General features: G+C 36.6%; 1 protein-coding gene across 4 annotated transcripts in view; it reads left to right on the top strand.

The window, feature by feature from the left end:
- The window catches only part of LOC120525189 (E3 ubiquitin-protein ligase TRIM33-like), a 159,357-nt gene that overhangs the window by 117,029 nt on the left and 20,341 nt on the right, over positions 1-21,987 (top strand). For 2 of the 4 annotated variants that reach the window (XM_039747291.1, XM_039747289.1), the window contains exons 9-15: positions 7,173-7,453; positions 7,694-7,855; positions 8,358-8,558; positions 9,797-9,932; positions 10,691-10,754; positions 16,932-17,073; positions 19,400-19,761. In XM_039747291.1, the coding sequence (XP_039603225.1) occupies positions 7,173-7,453; positions 7,694-7,855; positions 8,358-8,558; positions 9,797-9,932; positions 10,691-10,754; positions 16,932-17,073; positions 19,400-19,761 (1,348 nt within the window). Of the gene's footprint in view, positions 1-7,172; positions 7,454-7,693; positions 7,856-8,357; positions 8,559-9,796; positions 9,933-10,690; positions 10,755-16,910; positions 17,074-19,399; positions 19,762-21,987 lie in introns of all 4 variants that reach the window. The other 2 variants (XM_039747290.1, XM_039747288.1) reach the window with 1 other exon arrangement.

Below are 21,987 nucleotides of genomic sequence, written 5' to 3'. Positions count from 1 at the left end.
TTTTTCTTATACTGCATCACCAGTTTAAATAGCCTAAACAATGTTTGGATCATGGCGCTGCGGGAAACTATTGAAGGGGGGGACCTTTTTCACTGCTACACCGCTAAACATGCGTTAATGGAGGTATTGAGCAGTGAAAATGGACAGAGAACATTCTGAAGCTGAAGCAGACGATAAAGTTGAACATGATGACACAGAAGAACTTTCGCCGAAAAAAGGAGCTGTGTCTGTTGTCTGGAGAGGTTTTAAAAGGTCGGATATGGACCAAACAACTATTTACTGCAAATGCTATTGAGCTAAAGTTGTTGCCGGAGGTGGCAACACAAGCAATTTGCTGCACCACCTTAGCCGCAAACGTGCTTTGGAATACCATGAATGTGTGGAACTAAGATTGGCACCCTCCACGTCCTCGGGTAAAACTGAAAAAGCTAGAGGACACTCGAGTCCAACGTCACTTGTAGACACGTTTGCTAGAGGTACTGCCTATGACAAAAAAAGAAAGCGGTGGATCGAGATAACCAACGCCATTACTATCCATATAGCTAACGTGTCAGTGGACAGAGATTGTTAACATTAACAGAAAGTGTAGTAGTTTACAAACAATATTTACTATTTTTTCCTTTTCTAAGACATGTTCATTGCAATAAAATTTTTGACAAGCACCTCTGGATATTTTACTAAATCTAAATGCCTATTCGAATGGTTGAAATAAGGTAGTCAAAATTTAAGTTTAAGTTGTTTGCAATATTTGTTCAATAAAAAGGTTCTATATTTTGACTGCAACTGTCATGCAATGTGATTCCTTCTCTTCATTAGTGCCACGCCATTGAAAACTATGACTTTATGGGGCTATGCAAGCCTGTATTAATACTTGTGTGCACATTAAAATGTTTTTTGTACAATTCTCATGACAGTAGAATGGGTTATTCTTAGCCAGTCTACTGCAGTAATTGCAGTGGAAAATGTGGTTAACATCCACTCATGCATGGGGGAAAAAAAATACTGTTGAATACCATGAAACGGTATAATTTTGAAAAATACTGTGATATAGAATTTTGGTCATACTGCCCAGCACTAATACAAAGTAATATTTTTTATACAAATCAACTCAAGTGAAACAAAACACATATGTTTTCAGGGTTGCCAACTCTCATGCATCTGGTGTGACACTGGCTTTCTGGCTCTCACGCTCATGCAAGAAATCTTACAGCAAATCTATATTATTCTATTATAATCCTAATAGCTACATCAAAAGCTTTGGGGTATTTTGCAAACCCTGCAAACTATTTACAAGGTAATAAAACTGTTACATGCACATGCATCCAAATGTGTTTGTAGACTTCTCAGTCCAAACAGCTGACCAAAGTTGGAAACTCTGAACTGTATAATGCACTGTTTTCAACTGAAGCTGTTTGTCATTCCATTTGCTTTGTTGCTCCGAAAAAATATAAAGTGAACACACAAAGATTACTTAACACATTTTATAAAGACCGTCCATACCCAAATGTGACAGCAATTAAAGTCTTTTGGTATTTATGTTAAAATGCGGCTTTATTTTATTACCAGTATGGGATTATCGAAACCAACACTTAAATAAATTAGCACTAAAATATGTGGCAAACACAGCTGTATTAAGTGTTTTACTGTGTTTTTGGGGTGACAGCAACTCTGCTGCTTTGAGGAGTACTGACCATCTCATTGTTTTCTTGATGGGTGAGTAAGCGGTATGCTAATGCGGTGGCCCATTAACAAAAATAAAAGGTGTCGTACATATTGCTGATGGTTAAATGTGATCCTGTTAATTGAGATTGGCAAGAGGGCCCAGTAGGCTATACAGCCGACTTACTTATGGCATTGTGCAACCTGTGTCCAAAGCACTGAAGGTGAGTCTCCTCCATATGATCATCAGGGAAGTTAGACGTCTGGAGGCAAAAGTTTCTCAGTGCTCAGTCCTCGCCAATAAAATGAACTGTCAGGCTCATGTAAAGCTGCATCTTTCTGCTAGTCCAGAGATCAGTTGTTGCAGAGTAAAACAATGCTTTTTTCAACTGCAGGGCGATTACCCCCATGTTTCATTGTACCAATGGGGCAATGCCACTTCCGCAAAATATTTGCAGCTCAGTATTCTATACTTGGAGTCTATTACTTTTAGCATTCTAACAAACCCAGGCTTTTCTACTGTATAAACGGGCTCCATATCTTTACCGATATAAAATGCCACTGCATCTGTAATGTCCTTACACATTTGCCCTGTCTTGTCATTCGGTGTGACACTGGAAAACAAGGCAGCTAAAGTTGGCTATGTTCTAACATTAGTTCTGGGAATGCGATTACAGATAGCATCAGAATTTTGGTGGGAAACACATTGGTCCCATTCTGCTGGATGCCTTTGTTTCAGATGCTGGAACAGGTTTGTACTTCTGCTAGTTTTTGTTTTAACAGCTTTTTTTTTAAATACAAACCTTGCACACCGCACTGTGGTCTTGTTCCACATCTGACCTTGCAAAACCAAACCATGTCCATATGACTCTAAGTAACATGCCATTTTTTTGGCATTATTGTGTTGTCTTCAGCCGTATACAGTGGTGTGAAAACCTATTTGCCCCCTTCCTGATTTCTTATTCTTTTGCATGTTTGTCACACAAAATGTTTCTGATCATCAAACACATTTAACCATTAGTCAAATATAACGCAAGTAAACACAAAATCCAGTTTTTAAATGATGGTTTTTATTATTTAGGGAGAAAAAAAAATCCAAACCTACATGGCCTTGTGTGAAAAAGTAATTGCCCCCTGAACCTAATAACTGGTGGGCCACCCTTAGCAGCAATAACTGCAATCAAGCGTTTGCGATAACTTGCAATGAGTCTTTTACAGTGCTCTGGAGGAATTTTTTCCCACTCATCTTTGCAGAATTGTTGTAATTCAGCTTTATTTGAGGGTTTTCTAGCATGAACCACCTTTTTAAGGTCATGCCATAGCATCTCAATTGGATTTAGGTCAGGACTTTGACTAGGCCACTCCAAAGTCTTCATTTTGTTTTTCTTCAGCCATTCAGAGGTGGATTTGCTGGTGTGTTTTGGGTCATTGTCCTGTTGCAGCACCCAAGATCGCTTCAGCTTGAGTTAACGAACAGATGGCCGAACATTCTCCTTCAGGATTTTTTGGTAGACAGTAGAATTCATGGTTCCATCTATCACAGCAAGCCTTCCAGGTCCTGAAGCAGCAAAACAACCCCAGACCATCACACTACCACCACCATATTTTACTGTTGGTATGATGTTCTTTTCTGAAATGCTGTGTTCCTTTTACACCAGATGTAACGGACATTTGCCTTCCAAAAAGTTCAACTTTTGTCTCATCAGTCTACAAGGTATTTTCCCAAAAGTCTTGGCAATCATTGAGATGTTTCTTAGCAGAATTGAGACGAGCCCTAATGTTCTTTTTGCTTAACAGTGGTTTGCGTCTTGGAAATCTGCCATGCAGGCCGTTTTTGCCCAGTCTCTTTCTTATGGTGGATTCGTGAACACTGACCTTAATTGAGGCAAGTGAGGCCTGCAGTTCTTTAGACGTTGTCCTGGAGTCTTTTGTGACCTCTCGGATGAGTCGTCTCTGCGCTCTTGGGGTAATTTTGGTCGGCCGGCCACTCCTGGGAAGGTTCACCACTGTTCCATGTTTTTGCCATTTGTGGATAATGGCTCTCACTGTGGTTCGCTGGAGTCCCAAAGCTTTAGAAATGGCTTTATAACCTTTACCAGACTGATAGATCTCAATTACTTCTGTTCTCATTTGTTCCTGAATTTCTTTGGATCTTGGCATGATGTCTAGCTTTTGAGGTGCTTTTGGTCTACTTCTCTGTGTCAGGCAGCTCCTATTTAAATGATTTCTTGATTGAAACAGGTGTGGCAGTAATCAGGCCTGGGGGTGGCTACGGAAATTGAACTTGGGTGTGATACACCACAGTTAGGTTATTTTTTAACAAGGGGGCAATTACTTTTTCACACAGGGCTATGTAGGTTTGGATTTTTTTTCTCCCTAAATAATAAAAACCATCATTTAAAAACTGCATTTTGTGTTTACTTGTGTTATATTTGACTAATGGTTAAATGTGTTTGATGATCAGAAACATTTTGTGTGACAAACATGCAAAAGAATAAGAAATTAGGAAGGGGGCAAATAGTTTTTCACACCACTGTATATGTGCGCTCATTAGTAGCAGCCATTTCTCTTCACTGGTGTTTGTCTGACATGTAGGTTTCTGTACATGTACAGACCTGGAGGTCTCAGGGAAACAATGCAAACATCCAGTTGTGGTAACTAAGAGAATTATAGTTGCAGTCTTATGTAGAAGGACTTGTGACAGAAAAAGTGTTAGAATAAACTTGATTTAAGCATTTTTCAAATCAGTTTAAAACAAAAACTCTAATCGGATTCATTCAATTTATTGCCCAGCCCTACTTCTAGCCAACACTTGTGATTTAATACCCTAATACTAACATTATTCATATTTATTGCAAGAATAAAAAGTTTTTAATGTTTAGTGCACACCAAAGTGTTTTATGTATGAGGGTTATAGGGGACACAGTACTTTACAAAACAGTATAGAGATCAGTGAAATTTATATACAGTATAAAACTCTGGGTTTATACAGTGTAAAACTACTGGGTATTATAAAAAAGTAGGATTGAGTCTTTTTTTTTCTTGTAGCATATTAAATTGTAATTTTTTAAATCGGATGCTAAAAGGTTTTCTGTTGGGCAAGTAATTTTGACAGTACTAATAGTGTGCTGGCCTACTTGATTCTAACAATTTTCAATAAAAGTTCTGTGAATTAATAGTTTGGTTTTTTTTTGCCATGCCAATAGTTTTGAAGATAATAGGTAAGGCTCCCTGTGGAGGTTGGCAGTATACTGATGTGACGTTTTGCCACAATCTGAATTTTGCATTAGTGTTGGTAATGAGATATAGCACACTCAAGTCCCTCCCCTTCCCAAAATTTGGTTCCAGCACTCTGCTTTGGCCAGTGTAGAACTGTGTACTGCATAAAGTGTATAAGAGGAAATGAGAGAAATAAACTTTTACATTTGCTTATTTGGCTGAAACCTTTATACAAGTCATCTTACAACATTTATGATACAATTGGTTACGTTTCATTTGTTTTTCCAATTGGAGCACAGGCAGATCAAGTCACTTGCTCATGGTTACACAGAGTTAGTAGCAAGATTTGAACCCAAATCCTCAGGGTTTGAAGTCTATAGCCTTAACCACAACCACACTGCCTGCCTGCCAGCCAATAATGTACTGAAAAATTGGTCAGTAATATTATATTGACACAAGATTAATATAAACAAAACCCGTTAGCAAGGTGCCTCAGTAAAAGCATATAGTTTTGCAAATTCCTATCCAGCAACGGCCACACCACCTAAACCCAAACACGTGCAACTCAAAGTGCTAATTACAAACCTACAATGTCTTTAGAAACCGCAACAAGAAGGCCAGTTAATTTTAGGTTGCTGGAATGTACTAATAATGGGAGGCACCAGCAACAGTAGCAAATGCAAGCAGCGCAGTGTTAAACAATCAGTAACATGAAATGAATTTACAGAGTTTGAGTCTTCCTTTGTTGTTTTTGCGTCATCATCAATCCACAATGGCTTGTTCCTTATTCTTCAGCTATGCAAGATTGTGAACTAGAATCCTCCAGCCAATGTTATTCTGCTGATGAGTCTGGATCAGATGCCTCTCCCAATCATCACTTTCTTACTGCCACCATTTAATTGAAAAAGACAAGTGATGTATGGACTTATTTAATATTGCTTAATATAAGAAATACAAAAAAATTAGACCAACATTCATTTAGCCATTAATTTTAAGTAAAAAGATGCAGTGTCAGAATCTGTAATTAATCTCCTTGTTATTCACCTTGAACATGACTTGAGTTCAGAATTCTGTATTATTATGGCTATTCCCAAGTCAGTGACTTGTGATGATTCACTTTGGGGCAGTATTCTGCTGCCATCTAGTGGATGAAATAACATCATGCTACAAAATGACATGAATGTATGTAACTTGCCAATCAATATTCATGACTGGGATGGGGCCTTCAGCCAAAACACAATGGCATGTAATTGAGAAGCTGTAATGCTGTTTTTGAATAAACTGAAACTGAACCATTAGTTGAATCAATTAGTATTGATGACTATGTGAGTTGGTCATCAGACTTTGACACAGAATTTGAAACTAATGAATATGGCACTGTATGACCGAACTGCTGTGATATGCCTGATGACTTTAGTTGCATGGAGGAGGTGCAGGGTGCACATAGGTGTATGGCAAAAAGGCATAATGACTGCAATCAAATAAGAGGGCACGCACTGTTCACAGTGCAGCAACTGACGTCTGTGTCAGCGGAAATGTGGAATTCACTAAGCTTTGCGCTGTTATTGCCTGTAATAACACAAGGTGCGTTGTTTATGCTGTTCAGGCACTTAGATTCTATTATCTGATGCTCAAGTAACAGAAAAATATGTAAGAAAATTGTGCTAAGAAACTATCCTCTACTATCTCTATTTGTAAAATCTATATGGTGTGACCAAATTGATTTAAATACCCTGCAATGCAAATTTTAATCATGTGTGAGTTGTAATTTTAAACTGTCAAGCAGAGTAGGAAATCAAGGAAATTGTTTGTCGGTCCTAAACATACATAATATATCTTTTGAAATCCAGAGAATAGTGATGATTTTGAAGGGTACTGAATGCTTTTGTGTAAGACATTGTATAAAAATATTGAAGGGAAATTTAACATCATACTGCACAGCCTTAACATCCACATTACTCATTTTATTCTGTTCCAGCCAAGAACTGTTATGTGCAGTAATTTGTATGACTTTGGAAATTAACTTGGAAATATGCAGCTGTCCCTAATTTGCTTCAAGAGTTCATTTGGTTACTTATTAATGTGTGTTTCACATGATATAAAATTTTGGTGCCCTGGTCATTTGTGTTTTTTTTTTTTTTTTCTTCTTCTTATTAAAATATCATGCAGCTGTTTTGCTTTCCCTTTTATTAACTATTCATTATCAATATTTTCATACTTGTATTTTTAAGCCTACATAAGAATACATTTTCTATATTTTGTTCCAACTAGTCCTTGACTTTGTTTTACCTTAGGTAACCTAGTGATTGAAAACAAGCCTCCTCCAGTACATGCCCCTAATGTGGTAGTTGGACCAGGGCCTGGGCCTGGGCCAGGGCCTGGACCTGGTCAGGTGGCCAGTGTACCAAACCACACAGGAAAACATCCAGGTCAAATCAACTTGGCACAACTAAGGCTACAGCACATACAGAATGCTGCATTTGCTCACAAGCAGCAGCAAATGCAACAGCTTCGGATGGCACAGCATGTTCCTCAGCATCCACGGCCAGGGGCTCCTCAGATGGTTCAGCAGCAGGTAGGCGCATAAACTTACTCAGGACAGAAAATAATTTAAGGAAATGTTATTTGGTAAAAGGAATCTGATAATATTTTTGATTCTTTAGGACCTTCAGTTTCATAGTGTATAGTAAGACCATTGGTGTGTTTTTTATTTTCTCCCCATTTCTATAGAAACTGCCTAAGGTAGTGGGCTTTGTGCTCCATGAGAAAAACACTTTTTGTTGTGTTTCATTTTGCTTTTGTTACCTCTTGACAGCCACCCAGGTTAATCAGCATGCAAACTATGCAGCGAGCCAGTATGAATGGTGCTTTTCAGGCTCACCAGATGAGAATGGCCCAGAGCCAGTCCAGAATGCCAGGTGTTCCCCGGCACAATGGCCAACAGTACCCCATGATGCAGCCACAGCTACAGAGACAGGTAAGAGCAAACTCTAAGGAATGCACTATACTTCTGAATGTTTGTTTACAAAAAAGTGCGTCTCGGATGTTAAGGGAAAAGAAATATCTAAATCTGCATCTACAACTTCATGTGACACATTTTGCACATCTCCTGTTTTTTATGGTAATAGTGTGTGTGTAAATTTTTTATAATGCCTGTTTCATCTGAAGTTTTTTTTTTTTTTCTCTCAATAAAACAGAATCAAATATGGGTTTGTAAAAGCAGTGTAAATATAAGGTACACTTATAGTATTCATACTTTGGTTGGCTGTGGGTGGTGTGGGGGGTTTCTCTAAATATATGGAATTCCATCATTTAAAAACATGCTGCTAATGATTGAGAGAGTTGTATTTTTAACACTAAGTCTATAAAGAGTTTTTTTTTTCTTGCTTTCCTCTCATTGACCTTAAACCCTCAACCACAATGATGGGCATGAATCTGGAATCTTTTAACAGTGATGTTTTTTTTCCCTCTTTCTACAGCACTCCAACCCAGGTCATACAGGACCTTTTCCAGTTGCTTCACTACATAATAGCGTTGCCAACCCCACTAGCCCAACCACTGCCAGCATGGCAAGTGCAAACCGTGGTCCTACCAGCCCCTCTGTATCCACCATTGAGCTGATTCCTTCAGTGACCAATCCAGAAAATCTTCCCTGCCTTCCAGACATTCCACCCATACAGGTCAGTAATGCTGTCATCATTCAAGCAAATGCATGTGTTAACTGATGAGGTCTCTAGGTTCTAATTGAAGATTTTTATTGTTACATGTTAATGAGGGAGGATGATGATAATTTAGAGGTTTTTTGGTTTTGTCTTTGTTTTTTGGAAGTAGTTAGGTAGCAAGTCATAGATTTGTATTTGTATACTGCATTCAGAATGGGTGACGATATGGAGGGGGGTGGAGAATAACAGACAGTAAATCTTCCACAATATGTGGTCGGTATGCTATATTTCATAAGATATGGGTTACTTGAATAAAGAAATAGATAAGTATGAATAAATCCAATTTTTGCTACACAAGAATGGTTTCCCAGGTTAAAGTGGCAAGAACGAAAAAAAAAGTTGTTTTTTCCGTGTAATTTTTTAAATGTTAAAAATCTCTAGGGGCATTTGGTTAAAATCAGTATTTTATTAAAAAAAATCAGTTTTTTTGACATGGGTTGTTGACAAATAATACTGAAGAATGAGATCTTAAAATTGGCAATGCAAGCATGTCAAAATTCATTTCTTTATCTGGGTTCTGACTACATGTTCAAGTTGGAAGAGTAGTCTGTATATTTATGGTGCCGATACATTGGACAAAGCACTTTTGGGTATCTATTAAACAAAATAAACCAAATGGATCCTTTAGTCACCGATGAGATCCCTTCGTCCCATAGGTCTCTGAACTACATGAGTGTCCAATGTCTAGGAAGTTTAACTGCCGTCCAAGCCCTGAAGAACAAGACGGTTTTCACTGAAGATACTGTACCTTCCAAAATATATAAGTATGGTGGAATTAATTTCATGTCAAGTTGACTGACTGACTTTACTCTGTGTTGGAATCCTATAAAGTTTTTTTGCCTCTTGGAATCATGCTACCATCATTGCTATCTACAAGAAGGGAGAGGGGAGTGATTGGACTGTGGCAACAGCCATGGTATTACACTGCTGGATATTTCTGGAAAAGTCCTTACCTGTGTCATGCTTCTCTAGCTTCTGTGTCATGCTTCTCTAGCTACACCATGTTGCAGACAGTGTTCTTCCACTGTAGCAAGCTGGCTTTAAGCCCAAACACAGCACAATTGATGGAATCTAAAATAATTTCCCAAGTGAATGGTGCCACCAGTTGCTGCTATTACCTAGTTAAGAATTTTTTTTAAGTTATCAGGGATACAGTTATATGGTGAAACTTTGTTACCTGCTCCTTTTCTCCTTAGCTTGAAGATGCTGGCTCTAGTACACTTGATAACCTGCTAAGCAGGTACATTTCAGCAAGCCATCATATTCCTCTGGCTCCAACAGGTAACATGAATCCATCTCCAGGACCTTCTGCTCTTTCTCCAGGTTCAACAGGTATACTTGGATTTTGTTTGTTTTACTTCTGTCTGTAATCACCTTCCATTTACAGTGCGATTTCAGTACATAATTTAAAATGGTCATACTTGCTATGACTCTAGAATCCCTGAAGCCTGCGAAAATATTTGTAAAAAAAAATATTGTACATGGAAATAATATATTTTTGTTTCATGTGTGTTCTGTGTCTACAGCAATCTGTGTAAGTGTAGAGTGGCAGGAAATGTTGAACACATAAAAAAACAGAAAATTGTATTTCAAATAATATATTTTCCTATTCAATTCCAGACACCTCACTCCCAGATAAGCAGACTTCAGCTGCCTCGGTTGGGGGATGGGATAGCAGTCTACCCGCCTGTGGCCGATTGACACATTTGCAAAACAAAGGTGCTTATCAGTGCACAATTTGTAGTGATGAGGATGTGCAAGTAGAATTAAGGTGGCCCAACATTCCAAATATTTTGGCAAGCTTCAGGGATTCTAGTATTAAAAACATTGTGTATTACAATTAGAAGGTTTAATTTGTTATGAGACTACTTTCTGTAAGGCTCTTCTGAAACAAAGTAAAAGTTAACAATTGTCTTCAATTTGTCTGCCAGCTGCCTTTATAAATTACAACAGTATAACCACATTACATTTTTGAGAGTAGTACATATTTTTTTCTGCTTGCCCTTCTTTGTGTAAAATGCAAATTGTATTCTTCATAGACTCTTGGTTGGTGTCTATTATAATAAAAAGGAAAATAAATCTTTTTATAGGTATCACGAACTCACACACTCCAGTGAGGCCTTCCAGCACATCCAGCACAGGTAGCAGAGGCAGGTGAGTTGAAGGCTCTTTCTAAGAACACTTGATGCTGCAGAACAGTGTTACAGTGGAAATGTTTACTGGAAATCTTGCAATAACATTTCTAGTAAGAGTTTGTGCTTTTTCATAATGCAGCATATCCTATTCCATATCCAAAGTTGATGGATTTCAGTAAAGATCATATGTAACTTTAGTTCTATATCTGTTTTTTATGCCTTGAGATAGCAGTATTTTACATTGTCTTGTTATGCATAGGTTTTTTTTTTCTTCTGATAACTCCTCCCTTCATTTTCAGTTTGTGTCCTACTTCTTACTAAAAGTATCTTCATTGATTAGTATGCAGGAGAATACTTCTTATTAATGCTGCACTCCAGGTTAGGAGGTAATAGGCCACTCTATTCCTTTTCTGAATTTAATATGCTGTGGCGTTTAAACGTGTAAATTGCTATTAACATTTATTACACCGCACGTGTGTCATCATAATTTTTTTTTTTATAAATTTATAGAAGATGCGCTTTTAACAGCATATTTTTAATGCATATATTTATGTATATTATTTGTGTTAGGATCCTCCAATAACTTGTGTCAAGATCCCAGATATTTGCAATGTATGTGCACTCGTAAGACTCATATTAATACTTGCCAACACTCTTGTCTTAAAAAGAGAATGTATTCATTAAGATTTTATGATTTTATTTTCTTTGAAGCCCAGTGCACCATAGGATTCATTGTAAAATGGCACAACTGTCTTTGGATTTTTTTTTTTTTTTTATTTTTTTTAATTTATAGAAAACGCTTAACATTACAACACAACACCATGTTTGTGAAGAAATAACTTTGACTTGAAAAATACCGACTTTATCCTTTAAGACAGTTCTCTTCTTTGTGCACACAAGCAGGTTAGGAAATTGTTTTTTTTGAATTTCTTTGCATCTCTGTGCATAAAGTTAAGATTTAACTTTGAGATATATTTGTTAAATGGTGTCAGTTGTAGCAGAGGATGGTTGGGATTTATGAAATACCTCAATTTCTCAATGAAAAAAGCTTGTAAGAAAGCTGGTAAAGTTATTTCAGTCTGGAGATGACTCTCTAATTTGGAAAAGAAAAGGAAAGTTCTTAGAGTGGTGCTGTCGCATGCAGGCAGAATTAAGAGATAATTGTTGAAAATACCAGCAGAAGATTTGAACAAGTACACCAGTATGGTTAACTTTCTTCAGAAATTCTGTGTAGTATCTTTAAAATAGGAGAAGGGTAGAGTTAGTGAGGGCATACCCATCATTTGTTAGAATTGAGCTGCAGTTCACCATTTAAATTGTACCTTCCCTCTACATACTATCAATGTTATCGTCTGCATAATAATGACTATTTCTGCTGTCATGTCTGATTTTTTAAGTTGCTGGAAGGTTCTTGTCTAGGATTAAAGCAGTTATGTTGAAGCATAACTTTTGCTTCTGTTAAGTTACTGTTAAATCACATCTTTTATTTGAAACATTATTTGCCTGTGCATCCTTTGGAATGCAAGTGTAACCTAATGTGGCTTATTTTACAATCAAAAACAAAATGTGTCATATTAAAAGTAGCATTGTTTGAAACTGCCATTACTTGGTTCAGATCCACTCAGCAGGTTGTGCCTAAGGTTGACGCATGCAATAGATTTCATTGGGCTAAAGACTTTCCACATAAGAGTGAATATATGAAGCTAACCAAGTGCAGTGTGAATACTACACTGTATTCAAATGATTCAGATGTTTTTGTTGTCGAATCTTTAGGATCTGCAGTAAATGACACGGCTTTCATTAAACTGTATTAAGAATAAGTAGCTTAATATTTCTGTGGGTGGGTGCGTGCAGTCAGGACAACGTGAATAAGCAGATTTAAGTACCAAGCTGTTGAACTTTTAGATTTGCTGATGGAAAAACAGTACAGGCTGCAAAAAATAAGTCTATCTTGTTCTGAATTTTCTTTATCATTGGAAGAAAAGTGATCCCTGCAGATATTCTCTTACAATGAAACACAACTTTCTTAGAGAGAGAGTGTTTGTTTTGACATGGAAAATAATGGCAGTAATGATTAAAGACCCAGATGAGCTTTAATTGAACACTTCTGAACATTATTGTTTAACCATCTTATAAGCAAGAAAAAGCTCATGAAATCTAAACTCTAATAGTCAAGGAGCGTATAACAATAGAGCTCAATTGAAAACTGATATTAAAGTTTCACAAACAGTTCAGATGTGCCTCAGCTGATAAATTACAGAAGTTATGGCACATTTATGGGTATTATTACTATGGTTAATAATAACACTGAATGCATTTCTATCTTAGAGTAAAATGTGAACACTTGTGAGACATACTGTACTTGAAGTACTGTACAGCAAACCTAAGCCTAAATCAGTTTTGGGGCTACCACTGGTCTCAAGATAAAAGGAGACTGTTGCCATTAATGTGCATGAACATCACCCAAATTTGAAATGGTAATATGTAATTGGATCATTTTACATTTTTTTGTCCAAATTAAGCATTTTATCCATTTATAGATAAGTATTTATGAATAATTATAGAAGCAATGCAGTGGCAGTGGAGGTAAATTGAACAATAATGGACTTGTAGAAAGACCAAATCAAACACTGAATGAAATTTTTTTGAAAGTTGAAAAAAGTAATGCATGTATTGAGAAAACTGTCCTAGACTGGGTACTCATGGCCAAAACTATTTTGCATAGTATACATGGTTACAGTCCATATAAACTTCTGGTTGGATAAAATCCAACCTTCCCTTTCATGCTAGTAAACAAAAAATTGGCATTTGAAGGAACCACAATAAATGTTTTAATTGGACCACATATCACAGCTTTAAATGCAGCGCATACATTTTTTGTAGAAGCACAATGTTTAGATTGGATATGTAGAGCTTTGAGGAAACTACTGTGCTCTATTGTTGAAAAGTATAAAGCAGGAAACCAGGTATACTATGAATGAGTAACTATAAAAAAATGAAAGGATCTTAGTTGTTATTGAAGAAGATGCTGCATTGTGAGGCACAGATCTATGTAACAGGTTCAATTAACAAAAGTGTTAAAACAGACACACATAGAAGAACAGAGAGTGTTAATAGTAACACTGAGGAAATGGTTGCTAGTCATTAACCTTCAATATACACACTGTTTTCATGTCACCAATTTGGACAAACTGCAGCACTATCGAGAAGTTGTACTCCAACTGGACTGGTGAGCTAATGGCAAAATGGAAATTGATGTTGGTGTCTTTTGATACCACTGAACAAGAGGACCTCTGCAGTTGAAGCTGCAATAAAGCTTTTAAGGAAATTGCAGACTTAAGGTACACTTTGAAAGGCATGCCAGCAGGTATAGTGCCCAAAGCTCACCTTGTGGCTAGGGGTTTTAAATAATCTGGTGAAAATGACCTTCCAATGTGCTCTTATAAATCTTTGGGAATGCTTTTGGCTGTCATGTCAAAACAGATTGAGTGTTTCCTACTTGGTGGTTGAACATAGCAAAGAAAAGGGACTTCTTGCTTCTCCTGTTGATGACTTTATTTGGAGGGCCTAAGATTTTTCAGAAACTTCATTACTTCTGAAACATAGCTTATTTCAATGATGTTTTTGTTGTCATGTTAGCATAGATGTGAATTCATCTAAGGAAGTTGTATACTTGCATCAGAAAAACTATATAAATTAACCTTTGTTATGTAGCTCAAATTCCAAAGTATGCAAATCCCAAAAACTTCCAAAAATGCCAACAGGAAGTGTATATCTGTGTCAAACCCCAGCTAGTAATAAGGGCAAGCACAGGATCTTTATAAAATAAGATTTATTTTCAAAAGGGCTCTCTTAAACAGTGAAGCTCCTTGCATCATAAAAAGGAAAAAACTCGCCACTGTCCAAAATATTTGAACAAACCAAAATGGGCAATGGGTAGGTGACCCCCACATCTTGTGTGGACCACCCACAAAACACAAAGGCCATGATAAAAGAAGCATAAACATAAAGAAAGTAAATAATTAATTTTCTAAACATAAGTAATGATCAAAAGACATAAAAATGACATTTGGGACCCTGGCTGAAACTTAACACCTTTATCCAATTCCCTCTGGACTCTTCAAGAGCCCTACAACATAAAGTCACTGCCAAAACTTTTGTCCAGTACTATAATTAGGTTCAGTCTATTAACTGTTCATAAAATACTCTGTGGGTAGATAGCCATATGTGTATTCTGATTATAGCACTAGAGAAGATCACTGTCATGACACTGTTGCAAAATTAAGAAAGATGATTAATTCCTTGTGTAAAAAAGTAGAAACAGGCTAAAAATAGTCTGTGACCTTGCAATCTTCAGTTGCTGTATTTTGTAAAGAGCAAAGTGGTATGCTGCTAATCTGTTTCCCCACTTCAGAATGTTTACTTGAGCTGATTTACAGGAATATGAAAAAGTTTGGAATGTTAAAGTCCCTGACTAATTCTTTGGATTTTTGTTTATCATTGGCTGAGCTTTCAAAGTAGCAACTTCCTTTTAATATATGACATGCCTTATGGAAACAGTAGTATTTCAGCAGTGACATTAGGCTTATTGGATTAACAGAAAATATTCAATCTGCATCATAACAAAATTAGACAGGTGCATAAATTTGGGCACCCCAACAGAGATATTACATCAATACTTAGTTGAGCCTCCTTTTGCAAAAATACCAGCCTCTAGACGCCTCCTATAGCCTTTGATGAGTGTCTGGATTCTCGATGGAGGGATTTTTTACCATTCTTCCATACAAAATCTCTCCAGTTCAGTTAAATTTGATGGCTACTGAGCATGGACAGCCTGCTTCAAATCATCCCATAGATTTTCGATGATATTCAAGTCTGGGGACTGTGACGGCCATTCCAGAACATTGTACTTCTCCCTCTGCATGATTGCCTTTGTAGATTTCGAACTGTGTTATGGGTCATTGTCTTGTTGGAATATTCAACCCCTGTGTATTTTCAACTTTGTGACTGATGCTTGAACATTATCCTGAAGAATTTGTTGATATTGGTTTGAAGTCACCCGATCCTCAACTTTAACAAGGGTCCCAGTCCCTGAACTAGCCACACAGCCCATGATGGAACCTCCACCATATTTGACAGTAGGTAGCAGGTGTTTTTTTTTTTTTGGAATGCAGCGTCGTTCTTCCGCCATGCAAAGCGCTTTTTGTTATGACCAAATAACTCAATTTTAGTCTCATCAGTCCAAAACACTTTGTTCCAAAATGAATATGGCTTGTCTAAATAAGCATTTGCATTCAACAAATGACTCTGTTTGTGACGTGAGTGCAGAAAGGGCTTCTTTCTCATCACCCTGCCATACAGATGTTCTTTGTGCATATTGCGCTGAATTGTAGAATAATGTACAGATACACCATCTGCAGCAAGATGTTCTTGCACAGCCATTTTTTCACATTTGATTTAATTTCATACAACTAAATACTGCTTCACTAAAAATCTTTGAGAAACACCCCAGTACTCCGATGCTCCTGGGAAATGAAAGACATACCACTGTTCTTTTTTGTTGAAAGTAGAGTAAATTATTATGCAGGCTGAGAGGGGTTCCCAAACTTTTTCATGACTGTCTTTCACATTTAAGAATAGAAAGCCACATATTGCATCAGAGCTCATGCATGTTGAATTTAATATTTTGTTTTTAGTATACAGTTTGATACTTTTGTTCCTTCTTTTTAGAGATAAATGCCTATTTATTGTAAATAAAAATACTTATTTATTATAAATAAATAAATATAAAAATGCAGTGATAAAGTAAAGGGCTGTTTTAATTGTGATTTCTTTAAATATATAGTGGATTTAGTCAGAATACCGCTAATTATTTCTGACTGTATCCATTTACTGTAAGTATTTGCATTTTGTTCAGCTGAATTCTATCTTACCTTCACATAATTAAAAATGAAAGTATTTTTCAAGATTTGGTAAGTGGGTAGAAGTACTGCTTTATTTTTAAAATTTTGTTTCAGCTGTTCACAAGTCTTAACCAGCTGAAATTCTGCCTATTTATTTATTTTTTTAAACTTTTCATTCAATTACCCTGGCTTGATTTTCTTAAAATTGTGATGAACTTTATACAGTCTCTTGCCCACTGTTCTAAAGTTGGCTTTAATGAATTGCGACTCAGTCGCTCTCAATCTCTTTCCAGCTGTGGTTCCTCTGGGCGAACAGCATCAGGAATTGAACAGATGAAGATCAAGCAAGAGCCAGGAGTGGAGGAAGAATGTGGCTTCACAGGAACAATGGTCAAGCAGGAAAGGGGTGATGATGGACGCCGCAGTGCCTGCATGGTACCTATCATTTTCTTCTTTTTATTGAATACCTAAAAAGTCATATACACATTTAACTCTTTTGCAGGCAAACATTAAGGTTTGTTGCATGGATGTTGTACTGTTGAATTGTCTCAGCTTTTCAGTTTGCACAGTCTGTTTAGAGGTTATGGCACTGATTTGAACATTTTGCTTATTTAGACTAAAATATTTTATGAGGTTGCTGATACATTATTACTCCATGTTTAACTATTCATGTTCTAATTTTTGTGGGCACACAATGGTGCAATGGAATTACAGTTCTGGGGACACTCTTGTAAGTTTTGCTATAGATATATAGCACTTTATTGTTTCCCGAGGAAAATTCAGTAGTTCATTTTCTTAATGTTGTTACATTTTGTAGGAGAAAGTTTTTATACACATGAAAAAAAGAGAAAACCAAACTTTAACTGAAGAAAAAATAATCCCTCATCAAAAAATAGTTTTTAACAAAAGCAAATGTGCCACGGTTATTTGCACCATGCATTTGATACTTTGTACATCATCCTTTGCCAGTATAACAGCACTGAGTCTTCTCCTAACAACTTATAAGATTGGAATCTTAGGTCCTCTCTTGTGTCTGCTCCTCTTAAGCTCACCCCATAGGTTATCAGTTTGATTTAGGTCTTGTCACTGAAGTGGCCATGGTAGAAGCTTGATTTTTGTGTTCCTTTTGACCATTTGAATATTGATTTAGACACGTTTTGGATCATTATCCCGCTGAAAGATCCTACGACAACGTAGTTTTAGTTACTTGACAGAGGCAGCCAGGTTTAAAATTGAAATCACCTAGTATTTCATGGAGCCCATGATACAAAGCACCCTAACAAGGTTCCTAAGGGCCTTTGAAGGAAGAACAGCCCCACAACATCAGAGAATGTCCACCATACATGCGAGGGGATCAGGTCATTTTTGGTATTGCCATCCATCTTTTTATTTGAACCTCACCTTGAATGGTTGTTGACAAAAAGCTCAATTTTCATTTCATCTGACCATAGAACACTGTAGCGTTTAGCAAACTCCAGACCCATAAGTTTGTTGTTAAAATAATAGAAAAGTCTTATTTCTGGCATGCCTTCCAAATAATTTGTTGGTTTGTTTAGTTTAGGAGTAGTTTAGGAGACTTGATGACTCCAAGATACAACTTTTTTTCGTTAGTTCTCACTGTGTGTGGGGGCAAAAAAAAACCAAAAAAACTTGGGTCCACTTTGAGCTAAGTTGTTACCATTTCCAGTTGATCTAAACTTTTTAATTACTGCTTTAATTTTAAATATGGGCATTTTCAGGCAAGTAGCATTTTTATAGCCATTCCCTGACTTGTGAAGGTTAACACACTTTTCTCTTATTTGTGGTATTTGCTTTCATATGTTTCCCATATTGATAAATAAATAAAGGAATTTGGCCTCTGTGCCACCCCATGTTTATAACCCCTATTAACACAGAACGTAATGGATTACTGCTTGAAAGTTTCAACACACTGATCAGCTTTTAAAAAATAAGATATAGATGTTTTGTTCGTCAGAATTTCAAGGGGTGCTACTAATTGTAGCACATTTTGTAATGAATTATTTCTTGATGATGGATGATTTTTTCTTATAACAAATTTACTTCAGTTAAAAGTTGGGTTTCTTGTTTTTTCTCAGTAATATTAAGATAATTCACTAAAAGGTATTCTCATCTGTTGTGCTGTGAGGGATTGTTTCTTCCATAGCTGCCTCTTTCCTTGTTGCTAGGTAGATATTAGCTCCACGAGTCATTGTAATTGATTCATTACTTTTAAAAAAATGTATAGGTGCTTTATTTATGTGTGTTTAATACAGACCTATACATTTTATTATTTTTATAGGGAATTTGCAACAAACAGCAGAAATTTGTTTAATAAATAATAAATTGATTTTTTGCTAAATAGATGGATTTGCACCTATTTCAGTGGCTCAAAGAAGAAACATTTATGACAGAAAGAGCATGACTTTGTGAATACATTACTCAATCATTACATACTGAAAAGTAAATATACTTAGGCAACATTTCCAGCCTTACTCCTAGAATAAACTGTGCATTATTCCCTAATATATGTTAGCATACTTAACCATAATTTAGCATATTTATTCTTAAACTTATTTAGAGATGCTTCTGAGTATTTTTCCTTTAAGTACTGCTTGACATAGTGAGTTTTCCCCTTTGATTTTCATTTGTCTCTTTTTATATTTCTGCAACGCAAGTTTTTTGTTAAATTGTTGTTTCAAGATATAGTGACTCTACACTTACCCTTATGAAACAGATTAACAGTATGTGGTCTCTTTTACAGTTAAGCAGTCCTGAAAGTAGCCTCACTCCCCCTCTGACAGCCCCAGCACCTTTGGATAATGACATTGATGTATTACGAAGTCTTGAAGAGCATGTGAAAATGGAGCCAAAGGAATCTTCAGGAAGTTGTCAGCAGCAAGCTCTGACGACGACGACTCCAGTTGCCAATGGCAAAGGCTCTCCTAGAGGTTTCCTGCATCGGTCACCTCGTGTGACAGGCCCAAACAATGATAGCAAAGATGATGACCCAAATGAGGACTGGTGTGCTGTCTGCCAGAATGGAGGAAACCTACTATGCTGCGATAAATGCCCTAAAGTATTTCACCTCACCTGCCACGTACCCACTCTTCTAAGCTTTCCTAGGTAAATTTCTTCGGGGTTAGCTGGACCTGGTTCTGGTATGTGCAGGGTTGCCCTTACCTTTTTTTATTGTTAATAGTCTTTGTTTGAAATCTAACTCTTAATTGTTATGGTTCTTTTTGAACTTCATGAACCTTTGTAGGGACTTTTCTTTCATTGATAGCAAAAATCCTATGATTGACAATTCAAACTTTCTGTTGGAAAGTTTTGTTTATGACATGATATACATCCTTCAATCATCGTAAATGGCTGGTTTAATTGATTTTAAAGTCCGTTTTCTAGCTGTCTTATGTTGGAACATAAGAGGCAGTATTTATTAATGCATTTTTAATAATTCATTTAAAAATATGTGCTTATTGTATATGTTCCAAAGAAACAGCATATAGCTTTTTTTGACAATGTTGATAATCATAAAATTAGAAGAGTATACTGGGATACCCCAGTACCACTTCAGCTGACTGTTTATGGTCAGGAGTAGCACTGCTTGTTCTCCCTGTTGCCGAGCTACCAATGCTCACATTAAACCCATTATTTTGGCTGCTTGTATGTACGATCATATTTCTATACTGGCTTCCCACAGCTCATGAGAATAGATGAAGATGCCCGTATTGGTTGACTGGCAAATCAAATGCTTTTTCTAAGCATTTACTTCGCACTTCAGTACTTCACAGTCATTTGAATAAGACAACTGTTTAAACACCAGAAAAGTACTATTTAAGATGTAAAAGCACAGTGGGAACAAGAGTTCTGGGTTGTGCATGAACATTGTCTCTGTGGAGTTTTCATGGTTTTGTGTCTGCCTGGTTTTCCACAGCTTCAAAGACTTAAACATTGGGTTAGTTGTCAGTTTTAATGTGACACCTGTATGAGTGAGGATTTATGTTTGAGTAGCTCCTATGATGGACTGGTACCCTGTCCAGAGCTGTTTTTCTGCGTAGTGCTCTCAGGATAGGGTCTGGTTGCTCATGACTCCTAATTTGAGAAAAAAATAATTTTAAGACCTGCTACACAAGTGTTGTATAGTAACAAAAAAAGATTGCTAATGAAGAGGTTAAACTTGTCAATACAGTTTTCCAAGTGTTGAAAATATATAATTTGTGTAACAGACAAGTGCTTGTTACTAGGGATGTCATGATACCACAGTTTCTTTTATTTGATACCAATGGCAGTTTTGTGATGCTTAATACCTATTCATTACAGAGCAAAAACAGGAATCTCATTTAGCTGTTTTTATTCAAGTGAACAATATTGTCTTTTTTTCTGTAGCAGAATATAAAATACTGTATATATGTGTATATATATATATATATATATATATATATATATATATATATATCTAAATATATATATATCTATATATATATATATATATATACACATATATACAGTATTTTATATTCTGCTACAGAAAAAAAGACAATATTGTTCACTTGAATAAAAACAGCTAAATGAGATTCCTGTTTTTGCTCTGTATATATATATACTAACATGAACAGCAGCTTCAAAATACCGTTATATCAGTTACTCAAATGTCATTCAAATAAAGTAGAATTGTTAGTTCATAAATATCAAAAGTAAAATGTGTTTCTTGAATTTTTAATGTGTGATAGACACAGGTATTTCCACAGTATAACAAACTGGTAGGATAGGTTTATAGTGGGAAGATTTCATCATAGGGTTTATAAAGAATATCATCCTTCTTCTTTCATCTGCTCCCGTTAGGGGTTGCCACCGCGGATCATATTCTTCCATATCTTTCTGTCCTCTGCATCTTGTTCTGTTACACCCATCACCTGCATTTCCTCTCTCACCACATCCATAAACCTTTGCTTAGGCCTCCCTCTTTTCCTGTTCCCTGGTAGCTCTATCCATGGTATCCTTCTCCCAATATACCCAGCATCTGTCCTCTGCACAATATCCAAACCAACGCAATCTTGCCTCTCTGACTGTCTCCCAACCGTCCAACTTGAGCTGACCCTCTAATGTACTCATTTCTAATCCTATCCATCCTTGTCACACCCAGTGCAAATCTTAGCATCTTTAACTCTGCTACCTCCACCTCTGTCTCCTGCTTTCTGGTCAGTGCCACCGTCTCCAACCCATATAACATAGCTGGTTTCACTACCATCCTGTAGACCTTCCCTTTCACTCTTGCTGATACACGTCTGTCACAAATTACTCCTGACACTCTTCTCCACCCGTTCCACCCTGCCTGCATTGTTTTTAACC

Source organism: Polypterus senegalus, chromosome 3, assembly GCF_016835505.1.
Source record: "Polypterus senegalus isolate Bchr_013 chromosome 3, ASM1683550v1, whole genome shotgun sequence".
NCBI lineage: Eukaryota > Metazoa > Chordata > Cladistia > Polypteriformes > Polypteridae > Polypterus > Polypterus senegalus.
Note: the sequence above shows the minus strand (reverse complement) of the source record. Positions and strands in the feature narration are given on the sequence as shown.